Source organism: Hydra vulgaris, chromosome 12 (genome assembly GCF_038396675.1).
Source record: "Hydra vulgaris chromosome 12, alternate assembly HydraT2T_AEP".
Classification (NCBI taxonomy): Eukaryota; Metazoa; Cnidaria; class Hydrozoa; order Anthoathecata; family Hydridae; genus Hydra; species Hydra vulgaris.
Window position 1 is genome coordinate 8906868 of NC_088931.1, and position 18133 is coordinate 8925000.

The 18133-nt window shown below is 28.0% G+C and overlaps 1 protein-coding gene across 1 annotated transcript in view; it reads left to right on the forward strand.

Moving 5' to 3' along the window:
- Nucleotides 1-18133, forward strand: part of LOC100202523 (protocadherin Fat 1) — a 101370-nt gene that overhangs the window by 78575 nt on the left and 4662 nt on the right. Inside the window, exons 20-24 of the mRNA XM_065811453.1 lie at nucleotides 1102-1265; nucleotides 1470-1713; nucleotides 4855-5082; nucleotides 11334-12301; nucleotides 16099-16388. Of these exons, the coding sequence (XP_065667525.1) occupies nucleotides 1102-1265; nucleotides 1470-1713; nucleotides 4855-5082; nucleotides 11334-12301; nucleotides 16099-16388 (1894 nt within the window). The remainder of the gene's footprint in view (nucleotides 1-1101; nucleotides 1266-1469; nucleotides 1714-4854; nucleotides 5083-11333; nucleotides 12302-16098; nucleotides 16389-18133) is intronic.

Genomic DNA, 18133 nt, shown 5'->3' on the forward strand with positions numbered 1-18133 from the left:
TAATCTCTCTCCTGTACTTGATAATATTCAGATATTTTTTTTTTAATTTTTAATTAAATCGAGTTTGATCTTGTGTTTTTAAAATTTTTAATAAATCATGTTTGATCTTAAAATCATGTTAAATCATGTTTGATATAGGTTGTAAAATCTGATAATAATTAGTGGTTGCATTTAAACATTCTTATAAAATTTGATGATAACTGAAAATTAACATTAGTTTTAAACAAACTCACTTTCAAAAAATTTGCGAGCAATTATTAAGTAAGTAATTGCTTGTAATAAGACAGAAAACAAAGATAAAGGAAAAATGTAATAAGAAAACAAAGCAAATAGTTAAAGAGAAAACATTTGAAAGGCAACTTAATAAAAATTTTAAATATTACTTAGGTATTAAAACTGTAAACTGTATTAATCAGGAAAACATGACTACAGGAGAGGGTTGCAAATTAGAAAAGGAAAAAAACTAGATGAATGAAATATTTTTTAGCTTGAAGCTACAGTTAAAGGATCCAACTTAACAGATACAAAATGAGTCATGCCAGATACTACTGCATAAGTAATTTTCAACTTGTTTGAGCAGCAAATAATATTTGTGATAATAAGATACTGGAATTGACCAAAACAAATTACTGTAAGAATTACTGGATGTGGAACAGTTTAATGATATGGAACAGTTTTTGTTACTGGAACAATTGATTATTAATTATTACACAGATTTAAAAGTTTTAATGTCTTGGCAATGGTTAGTAGTCTTGACAATGGTTGTCAAGATTTGTATTTTGGATTGAAAGGGTTTAAGGGTATAGCAACAATACAAAGGAAAATAAAAACAAGTATTAAAATTTAAACTATAATTTGTAGCATTTACGACAATTTAAATAAATTTTTTACAGTTAAAATTGTAATTAACAAATAAAAAGTAAAAAAAATTTAAGTATAATACCTTTAAAATTTGTAAATTTACAAATTATTATTAATTTATATAAATAAATTTTTTATAGTTTAATCCTTTCTTTATTAAACCATCCAGCTGTTTTTGGAGTTTTATATTTACAATTGTACGTGATTGAAGCAGTACTTAACATATTTCTTATAATGTAGGTGGTGAAAGTATTACATTGAATGGAAACTCTTATATAGAGTATAAGCTGTCTAAATCATTTGATGAGTTGTTTTATTCATTATCATTGCACTTTCGAACTGAATACAAGGAAGGCTACCTAATATATGCTCAAGCACCTGGAAAGGATTATTTTATTGTTGAAGTAAAATATTTTTATATTTTATTTTATTGTTCAAAATACATTTTGTGCAAAATGTTTTTTACTTTATAAGTTTATTCCAGCTAAACGCGTGTTGCATAAAATAAAAACTGATAACAATGTTTAATAAATAAATAATAAAGTTTTACAAACTTTATTAAAAAACTTGCTTAAAAAAAACTTAAATAAATTCAAGATATCTCATAGGTTTATGGAGGTTATCTTCAAATAAACTTTGATTTTGGAAGTGGTCGTGGTAACTTGCAAAATAAAAAAGTAAAAGTCAATGATGGGAATTGGCATTACATAAGTATCCAGCGTAATGGCAACAAAATATCGATGTACTTAGATTTCAATAAACAAAGTTTGCATGCAAAAGCACCTGGTAATAGTGCAAACATTAATATTGATGGAAGACCTCTGGTGCTTGGTGCAGGATTTACTGATTATGGTATATATTAATTTCTATACATTTTTGTTTTTTTTAGAAATATTAAAGTTGCAGATTTTTTCATCTTGTTTATAACAATTATGAAAAATATAGTATTATGGTGGATATAGTTATTTTAAGTTTTTTTTTGCATAATTATAAGAGTTAAATATTAAAAATTAATAATTAAAATAGAATTAATTTTATTTAAAAAAAAAATCAAAGCTTCTAACTAGGCTGCAAGCAACCACTATTAGAGTTGGAAGTTACTGGAAGAGAAAACATAATCATTGTAGAGCAATATAACGATTGACAGACGACTTTAAAGATTGCAAATTGTATGAATCAGGAAAGCAAGATGAAGGAAGCGAATTCTTTTTATTTGGAATTGTTTCTTTTTATTTATTTTTTTAAACATCTTTGCTTCCAACAAGGCTGTAAGCAACTACTATTAGAGTTGGAAGTTACTGGAAGAGAAAAGATAATCATTGTAGAGCAAGATAACGATTGACAGACAACTTAAAAGATTGCAAATTGTATGAATCAGGAAAGCAAGATGAAGGAAGCGAATTCCAAAGAACTGATGTTCGATGAAAAAAACTAGATGAATTAGAGTTTTTGGAGCATTAAGGAGCAGTCACAAAAAAAGGATGAGACTTAATTGAATGACGAGTAACACAAGAATGAATTTTAGTAGATGGCACAAGAGACGCTAGCTCTTTAGAGCAGTGCTCATTATAGTATTTGTAGAAAAAAGAAAGAGAAGCAACATTACAACGATGTGATAATGGTTGGAGGTTGGCTGCAAGAGCAGGTCCAACTTTGTTTGTAAAGCAAGAATGAGTTTTGGTTGATGGAACTGATATGATAGATAGAAGATGATAGCTCCTTTGAACAGCGACCACACACTAAAAATTAAAGGTAGAAATTTTTAGTTAAGGTAGGATATGTGATATACCCTTAGTAAGGTATAATTTTCTACCTTATAAGGTAGAAAATTATACCTTTAAGTTAGAAAATTGTATGGCAAATAATTGTTTTTAATATAATTTTCTACCTTAAAAGGTAGAAAATTATACCTTCTTAAGGGTATATCACATATCCTACCCTAAGGTAGAAATTTCTACCTTTTTTTTTTAGTGTGCATGTTAGTATTTGTAAAAAAGAAGAAGAAATGTAAGTTTATGACTATGGGAGAGAAGATCAATCTTGGCAAATAGAACGGGTCCAACTACATTTACAATTTTTTAAATTTGTTTTTGGACCTTGTCTAAAAGAGGAAAACTTAACTAGAAAATCCAATCCAAACATAACAATAATATTCCATACAGGGACAAAAAAGAGATTTCTAGAGGTAGAGAAAGGAATCAGTAGTAAGATAATGGTGAGCATGATAAAGAGAAGCAACCTTAGCAGATGCTAACTTTGCAATCGATTGTATTTATGGTTTACATGAGAATGATAATCCAAGAAGATTTAAAGAAGAGTACTCAGTGAGAGGGTTGTCATTCATTAATATAGGAATACCAACAGTATTGCGATTTGTTGTTTGCAGTAAATAATTTGCGTCTGCAAGCCCCAATCTGTTACAGAAGTGTGATCAGATTTGATATCGGCTGCCTGTTCTAAGCAATTGAAAAGAGAAGGCATTTTCTCAAGACAAGAGTATAAAGTTGAGTCATCAGCAAATAAAGCTACTTTATATGTAAGGTTGTTAGGAAGATCAAAAATGTAGATAAGAAACAAAACAGGAATAAGGATAGAACCTTGAGATAGTTACTGAAAATTAAGAAGAGTGTTGGTCTTTGAGTATGATTTTAATAAAGCAGTCAGTAAGAAATGATTTTATAATCTCAAAACCTTTAAAATCCATACACACCAAATGAAGCAAGCTTATGGAGAAGACCAGCATTCCTATATATATAGATATATCAAGAGCAATAGCCCTGGCCTCTCCACCTCTAAATAATGCGCAATAAAATCTTTCAGTCAGCCGTAAAATGAGAAGATTAAAAACTCTATTCATTGTCTGACTGATAAGTTATTTGACTCAACATGGGGTGTTAGAAGTATGTTAATCAAAGAATCAAAAACCTTGATAATAATAGAGAGAAGCCTGATTAATGATAATCCAAGGGTCAAAACATTCTCCAGAGTTTTAAAAATTTGAACCACAGATGGCATCTTCTGTGGTGGCAGAAAAGCAATATTCAGTCAAGCACTTATTATATAGTTTAGAGAGAATAGAAGAGAGTTCTGGAAAACCCTTTTGTAAGACTATGACAGGATTGTTGTCTGGACCCCAAGCCGTTGAAGAGTTCAATTGAGATCTGAATTTAGCAATGGAAGTTGGAGTGATTTGAATGTCTAACAATAGGTTAACCTGTTTAATTGGAATGGAAGGAAGAGAATGGCCATAAGATTCAAGAGTTGAATTAAAAGAAAAGTTCTTTGCAAATAGTTCTGCTTTATCCATAGGGGAGAGGTAATAAGATCAGTCCCATGAATTAGAGATGGTATGTTTGACTTATCATTGTTAAAGACGCTGTTGAAGATTTTCAAAAAGACCCTAACTTCTGAGATTAGGTATGAGTTTTAGTAAACTGGAAATAATGGAGCTTAGCATCAGACAGAACCTTTTTACATTAGTTTTTTTGTAACGATATATAGGTGTTTGTTCGCAAGAGTGTTGTTCTTTTAAAAAAGATGGAAAAAAAAAATGATAATGATTAGAGATAGAAGCTGCACAATAGGGTGAAAACCTTGGAGTAGAGCAAGGCTTGACTTGGAACCAATGAGAAGGAATACAAGCTTCCATACTTCCCTGGATCCAGGAGGTAACATAGAAGGTGCATTTATCAGCGATTTGAGAAATGAAATCAGCCCAAGGACTGTCACAAAGAAAACTTATGAGTGAGCACCCAACCAGAGGTGAAAACAGAACACAAACATAGATAAAGTTACTTACAGGTAAACGAACACTCCGTTAAAGGTTCAGGCAGAACACAAGCACATAAATAAGAATTTACGCCATATATATTATAACTAATTATTATAATAGTTATTTATTAGCAATTATTGAAATGCATATTATAATAAATAAATTAACTATAATGCTGTAAATAAATTTTAAACTGTATTAAATTGGTTCACACTTTTCAGGAAATACAACATTTTCTGGATTCATTGGATGCATAAAAGAACCAAAACTAAACAAAATTCTTCTACCATTTACTGGACGTACAGAAATAGTTTCTCGAGTTGATTTACATAACACTGAAAATGGATGCAAAGATTCAGGATTATGTTCTGTAAAACATTGTCCGAAATTTAGTGACTGTGTTAACACTTTTTCATCACATCGTTGTGTCTGTTTAACAGGTCACCATGGTGAGTAAATGCTTCTTTTTTTTTAGATTTATTTAATCATAGTCAGTAATTATTATTATTTTTTTTTAAGTAATAAACACTGCTTGATTCTAAGGGTTTTAAGTTGAATTTCAAAAGACATGAGGTTTTTCTTCAGATTCTATTAATATGTATATGTGCGAGCTGGAATGTGTTGAAAATAAAATCGAAAGCATTCCTTCTTAGTCGAAAATTGATATTTTCTGAAATCCAGAAATCAGCGTTTAAAAAACAATATTAATTTTATTACTTAAGCTTACTTTCATTACAAAAATCATAGAAAGCCACGTGACATTCCTTTTTTTTTGTCTTCAAAATGTGGTTAACTTAACATATAATGATACCTTTAATAGTTTCACTAATAAAGATCTTAAAGTGGTTGATGACTTGTTTAGAAATATTGTAAAAAATTTTACAACTTTTTTATTTTATTTTGTAAAAGGTATAACTACTTTTTATAACATTTTAAATTGATAAACATTTATTTTAAATAATAATAAAAGTAGATAAATATTACATATCAAATGGCTCATCTTTCAAGAAAAAAAAATCCAGAGATTCATTTTGTTTTTGTTGCTGTAACAAAACAGACAACTACTCTCTCTGCAGTATGCCATCATTGGTGACAAGTTCGATACTATATACACGAAGGATTCAGTTTTGATATAAATGCATTTGCCACTGGAATTTTTGCTGTTGCAAAAATGCTCTCTATGCTAAAAAGGTTATTATATTTTATAAATATTTTATTATATTTATTAAATTTTTTCTAAAATATTTCACTAAAAATACAAACAATCTTGTTCACAGCAAGGAAAGCCTGTAAAAACGATAGAAGAGGTTTGGAAAAGTAGAAGAGAGTTACTTATAAAGGTAGGAAGGGTTGCTTCAACTGAGGATTAATGCTTATGTCCAATTTATTGTATGGTATCAGACAAGTGCAGTTAAAAGGTTTTTTACTTGAGAGATTATATCACTGAGTCAAATGAAAATCTCTGCATTGAAAGATTAAACTCATTCTACACAGATTGTTTTTAATTAGTTGGAAAGGGCATTAGGCACCTATGCGCAAGAACATCAGTTCAAAATGCTAAGAATCTTAATCTTTCCAAGGATGAAAAGATGTCAGAGCAAATAACCTCAATTGTTTTAAAGTTTCTAGTTAAGGGTGAAAATTCGTTACAATTATTCACTGGTAGATTTTTATTAATTTTCTTATTTATTTATAATGACTTTCAGTAATATTTTATTCTAATTTTAGGAGGACCACTCCTACCTGTAGTACTAAAACCAAAGCTCCAAACAAATAAAGTAGTCTCTACTGATACAATATTTGATATCAAGAAAAATCATGATCTGCATGAAAATATTGTTTGTGATATTCTTAGAGATTTACGAAAAGATCTTGGTTGTCTATGTTATAAAATATTTGTCTAAATATTTTATAACATAGTTTAAACGGCATTACATTAATTTTTTTTTTCAAAAAATCTATAATATTTAATATATCTCACATTGTTTACAGTATGGTATTTCACAATAAGGTGTTGAAAAGAATTCAATTACTACGGTTATGAAGCGGTCTCATGCTCTAGATAAGTTTTACAGTCACAAAAAATTTTTTTTTTTTAAATGGAAAGGAAGATGAACTTGAAAACTCTGTGTTGAAAGATGTTGTATACATTGAAGATCTCACCAGACTTGTTCAAGAAATCTGCTCTCTACCTGGATTAGATCCTATGAAAGCCATTGTTAGAGTTGGAATTGACAGAGGACAGGGTTCACTGAAAGTTTAGTAACTTATCCTACTTTATATTACGAAATAAATTATGAAACAAAGTTAGAGGAGCAAAGTAGAAACAAGAAAGACTCGGGAGTGAACAAGGTGATAATTCTGGTTTTGGCACATAACGTCAAGGAGAATAACCATAATCTTGGAATGCTTACTAAATTAATTAATCTAAATCAGCTCAAATTTTTTATGGCTTCTGATCTAAAGCTTATAAATGTACTACTTGGCATATCAGTAAGAGATTTTGCATAATTTTATTAATTTTTACAATTAGCTATTAAAACATTAAATCTCAGAATAATAAAATAATTTATTATAGAGTCATGGTGGAAAACATGCTTGCTGTTGTACAATAAGCTCATCAGTTGGCTTAAGAACTTTTGCCTCCTTAAGTTCAGATTACTATCTGTACCAAGATGCAGGATATCCTTATAAGACTATGCAATTATTCAATAATGTTATTAACCCATGTGTGGTTGAGGAAGATCCTAGAAAATTTATTCTTAATACCATCCCTCCTCCAGAAATTCACATGTATGAGCAAGTTGTGACAAAAATTGTTGACATTCTTTTAGTTAATGAGGGCCTGAAATCCTTTTTGGACAAAAATTACTGTAATATGGCATGGTTATAATGGTGGTGGGTTGTATGGACCCAACTGTGGTAAAGTTCTCAAATTATTAGATGAAATGATGCTGGTAACACCAAATCATTATACCCCTGCGTTGAAACCCTTCAGAAGTTTAGAACAGGTAACAATTATATATGTGTGTATATATACATTTATATATATATATATATATATATATATATATATATATATATATATATATATATATATATATATATATATATATATATATATATATATATATATAACTACAAAATTGATAAAAAACAATATAATGGAAAAAGGTATGCCAAGCAAAAAAAACAATAATTGAATTTTTGAAATTTGAAAAAAGATTTATTTCTTTTAAATAAATATATAAATAATAAAAAAGCACTTGAGGCCTTTCACTATTTTCATCAGTAGTGCTATGTTTAATGCTTTATCAAATTTTTTTATATTACTGTAGAAAGTTAGATAATAGAAAAATTAAATTGCTATATTGTAACTATGAGTTACCATTGTAACATTTTTTTAAAAAAAAAGGAAGTCTCAATTAAATGTGTCATGTTTTTGTTTATGTAAATGACTTTCATATGACAACAAATTTTTTTCACTTTTTAATTCAAGGAAAACAAAGAGTTGGAAAAAAGGTTCTATAGTTTTGTTGTGCAATCTCTGGCATTCAAATACATGATTGTCAAATTGGTCTGTAGAATTTCCTGTTCTGCAACTGGAAATATAACCATTAGTACGGTTTCTTAAATTATTTGTTTTTCCAGTGTAAGTAGATAAACCATTACATGATAAACACTTTAAATAATAAATAACATTTTTGCTATTACAAGTAATGCGACTTTTAATATTCCAAATAGTTCCATTAGACGTCTCAAACTTATCAACTTCTTGTAAATATAATTGGCAAATTTTACAACGAATATCTTTACATTTGAATAAACCCGTTTTTTTGATAGATGAAATAGAATGAAATTTTGAAGAAGTTAGTTGTCTAAGTAAATTTGGTGGTTGTTTGTAGGCTATTACTGGATGTATATTTGAAAAAACCTCCTTTACCCTTGCATTAGTAGATAGACTAAGTAAAAGGTTAGTTTCTGTTAAAATAGGCTGGCAGTTTAAATTGCTATAAAATGTAGTTACCAGAGGAAAAACTTCTTTGGATTTTTTTAAATGTGCTGGTCCTTGTAATTTGGCATTATGAAATGCTTTTTCTATAATATTATCTAGTAACCAGACTAGTCTATGGATAGACTTACAACACAGACATGATTGTTGTGTCCATTACAACATACAATTCTGTATGTTGTAATGGACACAACAAATGTTTAATTTTTTGTCCTTGTTGTGTCTATCAAATTTTTGATGGTGTCCTAAGATTGCTCAGTTAAAAAATAATTTTCACTTCATAAGTCTACAAAGCATAATTTTTTGTCTATTTGGTGTCTATGATTTTGTCTAAATTTACTTGATTTCATAAAACCAGAAATATTGATTTGACAAAAAATTAAAAAATGAACTTCTGTTAGAAAAATTGTATTTTTAATTTTGCGCTCGTTTTCAGTTTTTGAAACGATGCTGCAGTGAAAATTTAATTACTCGTTATAAGTCCAAATTATATATTAAATAGATCTTCTATACCTCATTAAAAAATCGAGATTGTTCATTTAGTGTCCGTTTTTAAAATGATTGTCTAGAAAGACAAACATTTTTTATAGACAATTCATTTTTGATAGTTGTAATTAAAATTGTTGCAATTAGTGCTTTGTCGTAGTCTATTTTTGTCCTTTTATAATAAGGCCATTAGAGATTGTCTGGTTGCTAATATTATCTGGGTAAAGACATTCTTTTAACCATAATTTTAGTTCCGTTAAACGTAGTTTTTCTGAAGCATAATCCGAGGTAAAAACAATTATTCTTTTAGCAAGATTATATGGTATATTCTTTTTTATGTGGAAAGGATGAAAACTATTGTAATTTAAATAGTCGTGGGTATTTGTTTCTTTGTAAAATATATCTGTTTTGATATGTTTATTGTTTTTAAGAATAACCGATACCTCTAAATAATTAATGACATTGTAGATATTTCCGTTTTTATTGTATTGTGTACCTAAATCAATCGTAAAATTAATTGAATTATGTAGTTCTTCTAGAGAACTTTTAAACTTGGCGATGTCTAGATTTTTTGGCCATATGTTAAAACCATCATCAACATATCTAAAATAAAACTGTTCAATATTTTTAACTTCTTCTTTTGAAAAGTATTTTGGTAAGATTTTCGGAAAAAGCAAAGTTTCTTCTAAAAATCCAATTGTAAGACATGCATAGTCTGGGGCAAAGTCTGTACCCATGGCTGTACCTGTAATCTGATGGTATACTTGGTCGTCAAAAATAAAATTATTGTTTTCTAAAATGAAAGATGCCGATTCTAAGAGGAAATTGGAGGTGAATCGATCTGCTATTAAATCTTTCTGTTGTTCAATCCAGTATTGTAATGCATATATATATATATATATATATATATATATATATATATATTCTAATCATATACTTAAAATTTTTCAGTTGCAAAAAGTTGTTTTGCCATGATGCTAAAACCTTCATACAGTAAAGATATCTTGCAGTTTATTGAATCTGCTGAATATTTAGATTACTATTGTAAAGATGTGTTCGACAAAACATTGCCACTTGGTTAGAAGTTCCATATTATTAAATACCACCTTAATATTTTTCTCAATAGGAATCCGGAACCTCTTGGACTTTTTTCAGAGCAAAAATCCAAGGTTGTGCATAAAAATTTAACAAAAACATTGAAGTGCTATGTTGTTGCAGAGACTAACAAAAACCATGGATTGAAGCTTTAAAAAGTTGCTTCTACCTGCAGCTCTATGAGAATTTAAACTAATTAAATTCAAATTTTTTAACTTATTTATATAACATATATGATCTTATTGTTTAATTTAAAAAAAAAAAAACTTTTTATTAATTTTATTTTGCTTTAAAACCTGTAATGTATATAACTGACCCAAAAATAATAATTCTAGTAGCACGTAAGCTGTAAAGTCATCAAATCATTAAAGGTATTATTATATATTAAATTAACTACATTTTGAAGACAAAGATAATGGATGGTCATGAGTGTTTCTATGATTTTATTATATATTAAATTAACTACATTTTGAAGACAAAGATAATGGATGGTCATGAGGGTTTCTATGATTTTTTTAATGAGAGTAATAATAGCTAAACTAGAAATTAATAATCGATAAAATAATACAAAAATTTTTTAAGCATTATTTTCTGGATTTCAGAAAAACCTCATGTCTTTTGAAATTCAACCTAAAACCCTTAGAATCAAGCAGTGTAAAACTTTCTTCCTTATATAAAATCTACCTTTAGTAGATTTATTAATTACAAAATCTACTAAAGGTAGTTTAGTAGATTTTTTAATTTTTTATATTGTTTACTGATTTCCTGTAAATAGGTGGGTTTAATTAATTTTGGTTTTTGGTCTGGCAAAAATTAATTTATATTAATTTATATTAATTTCTTCAAAAACTATATTTTGTGTTATGATAATTTATTGCTTAGAAAGCATGAAAAAATATTTTTATAAAAATATTATTAAATATTTGTGTTTTTTAGAAAAGTTGCATATATTATAAAAAGTAAACTGTTTTAAATGTTTGGAGTAAAATGAACTAGAACAGTTAATGTTTCTTTCAGTTGTTAAACATTTTCAAAATTTATAATTTGATTTGTTATTAAAAAGTTTTATTTTTAGCATTTTTATAATTACATTTATTTCTTTATCAGGACTATCATGCATGTCAAATCTGACATGTGAAGATCGGCCTTGTAAAAATGATGGAACTTGCACTTATGAATTAGTTAGTAACATTGTTTCTTATGTTTGTACTTGTAAGGAAGGATTTACAGGGGGACAATGTCACATAGAACTTGGTGAATGTGCTTTAGAGCCTTGCAAAAATAATGGTGTTTGCTTGCCTCCCTCTACAGAATCAGGTTATACTTGTAATTGTATAAATGGTTATTCAGGAAAGCATTGTGAACTTAATGATAATCCATGTTTGTCAAGCCCTTGTTATAATGGGGGAGTTTGCCAAAATATTGGTAATGATTTTAAATGTACTTGTCCTAGTGGAAAAAGCGGAAAGCAATGCTCTGCAGGTCAACATTGTCTTATTACAAATTGTGAAAATGGAGCAAGTTGTTATGAAAAAAATGATAATGCAGTTTGTCAGTGTAAAGAAGGATTTTTTGGAAATAGATGCCAACACGATGTCAATGAATGTCTAAAAGATGTTTGTCATTCAAAGGGTGTGTGTGTAAATACACTAGGTTCTTTTTACTGTACAGATTCTTTGGCTCAAGTTCATCATGAAAAAAAACAGTTTTCTTTGATTCTCATTGTATTTGGTGTGTGTGGGTTGTTGCTTCTTATAATTGTTGTAGCAGCTGTTGTATTTTGTTGCAAAAGAAATCATAATGGTTATCAACCTACAAATCAAGATTTTGAAACTCGCAAATATGCACTTAACACATATCCAATTGAAAGCTATGAATTGAACCCACCAAATCCTCCACCACGAGGAATTTCAGTACCACCTGGATATTATGATGATCAGGCCTCATCAATGTTGTATGATTACTCAGTAGCTTTACCTGGTACATCTAACGAAAAAATTCCTTTTAAAAATGGCTCTTCAAGAACTAGCGTAGAGTATAATTCAGAAGAAGAACTACACTGGGATTATTCAGGGGTAAGTGTTTTGCAAATAAATGAATATATATTTATAAAATTTATTTGCATAAATATATATTTTTCTATATATTTATCAAAATAAGTATTTTTTCTATTTGCATAAATATATACATTTAAATATATTTATATCTATATTTATGCAAATATGTTTCTTAGTTACTTTGTTATTTATTTGCCTCTTGATTAACCAAATAAGTGAATATTATTTTCTTAAGCTAAGTACAAAAATGCTTTTCTTTTATTAAAAAAACTAGCTGACCAAACCCATAAAAAGAAAGGGTCTTTGTAAGTTTATTTCACACCAAACTTTTCTATACTTTTTCCTTATATATATCCTAGATTTGCTTACCCGTAAAATATGGGTCTTTACCAAACCGACTATTTCTACACTTATCTATTCCACACTGATCATTTCTATATCTATTCCTTATTTACTTCAAGATTTGTTAGTAATATTTCATTCTGAAAATTTGCTTTAAAAGCAAAAAAAGTTATCATGCGCACTTTTTCCGCATATATGGAGCTTATCAATAGGTTATTATTAGGTTTGTTTTTCACCTAAATGCATATCATTGATAGCTCAATGGTTTAGTGGGCTGTCATCAGTGTTGTTTCAGGTCAGTGCCATGGCTAGTGGGTCAGAGCCTTCTCCCCCTTCTTCCTCCCTTCCCTCCCTCCCCATTCCCTTTTCCTTCTAAAAAAAAATCCTTTCATTAAAGCTCAAAACTTTAAAAAATTTTTTACTAGGTATTACTTAAAATAATATGGGCCCATAAGTTTGCAGATGAGCTCCTTCCCCCCCTCCCCCAACCTTTCATTGGGGTGTGTGGGTTAGCCAAGCCATGGCTATGTTTTGGGGGTTTCAAGACCTTCAAAAGGAAAATCTAAAATCAATGTTTCAAACTCTCCACTTGGATGAGACAGAGTTGTTAACAAGGCCAAAAATAGTGAGGCCAAGGTCAAGAGTTACAAGACTAAGGCCAAAGCCAAGAGTTTTAGTGTCGTGGCCCTTGAAATATTATTAATACCAAAGACATACATTTTGGCCTTATGTTGAGGCCAATTGTTAACAAAACTGCAGGTAGCAAGTGCTGTGACAGTAAAATGTTGTACAATTATAACAAGTTTATGCACAGAATTTGGTGAAGCCAGTAAGAAAAAATATTTTGAGATAATATCAAAGCTAATAACAAAAATACATAACCATAAAAAATTAAAACTTTTAACTCTTTATTTTTATGTATTTTTGTGCTTAATACTAACAGCTAATATTAACATCTTTTAATTCAAAGTTTCAAGCAATGAATCAGATATACGAGCTCTATGAGGGCACTTTATCAATCCACGTGGACACAGGAATACTTGTCAAATATATTTCTAATTTTTGATTGTTTCATTGTGTACAGTTTTTTTTAACGAAAACTCTTTTTGATTAGGTTCTAGTGATTTATTCATTCAAGATAGTTCGTGAAAACTATTGTGTTTGTAAAACATGATTTTTTTCTATAATTTGCAAAAAGTCTTTTGTTTTTTTTGGTAAAGGGCTTTTGAATCTGAGGTGTAACACTGTTTTTAGTAGATGTCAAAGTGGTTTCTGGTGTTGTTCTTGAGCAAATCTTTGATAATTCAGTGATTAAACTATCAATGAAGGATAGTTAAACTATTGCTTATTGGTTCAAAGTTTGATTTTATAAATAAAATTATTTTTAAAAAATCTATCAAAAATACATTACTAACAACTTTTATAAACAGATTTAGTTGAATAAAAACAGTTAAAATAAATTTAAAAAAAGTACTTTATAAATTACAGTTTAAATATAATAGAAACTATTTTAATTCAAAAAATCTTATAAATTCTGCTTGTAATTTTAAAAAAAATTTACATGTTCAAATCTTTTTTAAATTTTGAAATAAAAATTGCTAAAACAAATCATGTGACTTATTTATAGATGTAATTAATTCCCATCAACCAATCATGTCATTGATTATTTTAAAATGGCTAGTCAAAAATGGCAATTTAAACCATGACATAAAACACAAAATTAAGTTCTAAAGCTTTCAAAAAAAACAAAAATAACTTTTGTAAACAAAATCAACTGTAGTAAAATTTTTTAAATACAAACACCAAACAAAGTTTTGAATTTAATAAGATGGAAGACTGAAGCCAAAACATTTAAGGCCAATTCCAACAGCTTCAAGGCGAAGCCAAAGACACACAACTCTGGGATGAGACCATATGTTTCATATTTTTTCAATCTTGTCAATTTTTTAAAATACAATAGCATAAATACAAGAATTCAAGCTAAAACAGTTTAAGGAAAAAAGACTTGTAATTATTAGAAAAGTTTTCTTATATTACACACAATCCTGTATAAAACATTATTTAAGTGGATTTAACATATAACATATTTGTTATATTATGTTATGATCCAATGCTATAAAGCTGGGCTTATATAGAACCCTCTTGAAAAGTGTTGATTAATTGCAATCAGTATAAGAGTTTATAAAATGGTTTGTTTTTCAATTATATGCATAAGATCAGTGGTTTATTGCACTGTCATGGGTGTCATTTTGCGAGGATTCAAATCTGCCCCTTAGCACAACATATTCTTAATTTTTTCAATCTATACATATATATTTATAGCAAAAAAATAGATATAACAACAACTACTTTTAATTGTTAAAATTAAATTTTAAATTTTATTCTAGCTACAGACTTTTTTTTTTTTTTTTTGCCTCCACAGCAGCACCTTTCATAGCAGCAGAACTGTTTTATTAATTTTTTTCTTTATTAAGTTTCAGACCATACTTTTTTTTTAGACCATTGCTTATTAGGGACTAATTACCTGAGCACATTAATAACATAAGGATCTCTACCTTGGCTTATGGGCAACAAATTTCTACTGGTGTTTTGATATTTTTTTGTTATTTTTAAAAATTCTCTTGCTTTCGTTTATTATAGTATGTAATATCTTTATATACATTAAGTATATAAACTATAATATAATAATATAAATATGTATATAAATATCTATAGAACTTCAAAAATGCTTTATTTTGTATCTCCCTTTTATATATGTTATCGTGTATAAAATCTTTATATATGTTGTGCATATAATATCTAGGCTTGCCATAATTTTGAATTTGTAAAAGCAGGTAAGGGTTGGTGAGGGGAGGTGTTGAAAAAAGCTGAAATAAATGACCAGAGAGGGAAGGGGGTTGATTAAAGGGAGCTATAGAGAAATAGTTTTTTTCACTTGTTTTTATTATTTGTATACATTTAAGAATTTTTAACTTTATTAGAAAATATTAAAAAATAACTTTATCTTAAATGTTTGCAACAGTGATGTTTTATCACTAATTTTTTTATAAAATTTTTGTCTATTTTGGAAAAGGAATTTTTCTTTGTGAATACAAATATTGGTTTAATTTTTTTTTTTTTTTTTTTTTTGAAATAAAAGTTTTTGATTTTAGTAAAATCCTAATAAAAGTAACAAAAAGTTGTGTAATTGTGTAAAAAATTTATGAAAGCTGTTAACAATTACTATAGTTATTTAGCATTTTAATCAAGTTAAGTATTATAGTTTTATATTTTTTTCATAATAAGTTATGTAGTTTCTAAATTAAAGATCTGATGTACTTCTTAAATATTATTTGTCTAAAAATCTTTACCTTTTTTTTTAAAAATTTTTTTTGCAGTTGTGACATGAATCATTATTAACTAATTTTGTTTTTCATGAAGCTAATGTTTTTATAAATTGTATATTATGTAAGTTAGAATAAATTTTATTTTAGGGTCTTGAAGCTGTCACAAAAAGCAAAATGGCACGTGAAGCAAATAGTCTTGGAGTTACTGCTGGTGTCCCTTATGGAAGTGACTATGTTGAATTACCCAAATTACCAGTACGTCCTGCTAGCCGTCGTTCATCGGTTCCTGGATATTCTGAGTCTGAAAATGATATTCCTAAACTGCCAGAACTGCCTCAGCAAATCAGACTTTCACGCTTATCTTTGAAGTCATCAAATCATTCTCCCTCATATTTAAGAAGAACACCTGATAGGGCACCACCTATTGAAGAAAATCGGTTTGCTTCTATTTGTATATTTATTATGCATAAATTAAATATTTATTTTAACATGTGTATGTATGTATGTGTGTATGTATATATGCATGCATGCATGTATGTGTGTGTATGTAGGCATGCATGTATATATGTGCGTATATATGTATATGTATATATATATATATGTATATGTATATATATATATATATATATATATATATATATATGTATGTATATATATATGTGTATATATATATATATATAAATATATATATATATATATAATTATTTTTAAAAATAACACGATGTTTTTTATTCTTGACATGTTTCGTAAAATTTTATTTACATTTTCAAAAGATTATTTTACAATAATAAAAAACTCTGAAATATATATTAAAAAATAGAAGTCTCTACAGAGAAATATCAACGGACAAAAAACTACACATAATAAACCAATATATTTATTACAAAATAACTCGGTAAATAACCAATAAAAATAACCAACTGTCAAAAAAATATATATATATATATAAATAAACTGACAGTAAAATTAAATAGATAAGTTTATAGTATAATGTAAAGCTTGTTTATTAAGTGAGGGACTTTCCCACTTAATGTGGAGGGCTTCTTTTATCTTTAATTTGTGTTTGTTTGGGGCATTATCCAAAATCTCAAAAGAATCACAGTTAGCCAAATTTTTGCAATTAAGAGATAAATTTAAGTGTTTAAATATATGAGATTGTTTATCACTTTTAAGGTGCTCATTTATTCTAGTTGCCAAGTGTCTGGAGGTTTCTCCAATATAACTGGCATTACAGCCAGCGCAAGAAAATTCATAGACAACATGAGATTTAAGCAGTTTAGGAAGTGACTCTTTTAAGCAAAAACAATCTTGTATTTTATTAGTAGTGAAAATTAATTTTATTAGAATATCCTTGCAATATTTATGAACAATTTTTGAAATTTTCCTTTTAGTGTAATTAGAGTACATTCCAATGTATGGAAGTTTAAAGTATCTTATATTTAAGCTATTAACAATGTTAGACACAGATGGGTTCATTTTCTTATCAATATAGGATTTAATTTCATAGTCAATAATTTTTTGTGGAAATTTATTATTTTGTAGAACTAATGATAGATTCTTAATATCTTTATCAAAACCAAACCAAGAATTATTAATTTTAAATGTACGATCAATCAAACACCGAACAAGTCCAAATTTGTAGCAAGAGGGAATAAAACTAAAAAAATTTTGTAAAAGACCTGTATACGTTTTTTTGTGATAAACTGAAGTCGTAAACGAGTTGGATTTTTTAATAAGTACATCTAAAAAAGCAATCTGGTTATCTTGTTCTTTTTCCATAGTAAAATTCAGATTATTATGTTGTTTATTGAGGTGTTTGAAAAATTCTTGAGCTTCATATTCAGAATTAAAAATAGCAATTATGTCATCGACATACCGTTTATAAAAAAATGGTGCTGTAAAAGAGCAGTTATTGACCCATGTTTGTTCATGATAACCGACGAAAATATTCGCTAAGATGGGCGCTAAAGGAGAACCCATAGCAACGCCATCTGTTTGATCTTAATACTTACCGCCAAATAGAAAATGTGAACCGGATGTGGAAATCTGAAGTAATTTTTTAAATTGAACTTTTGAAAAACGTTTTGAGTTAGTTTTATCTTTAAAAAATAAATCAGTTGCAATGTTGATGGTTTCTTTAAGAGGAATATTCGTGAACAAACTTTCAACATCATATGAAACA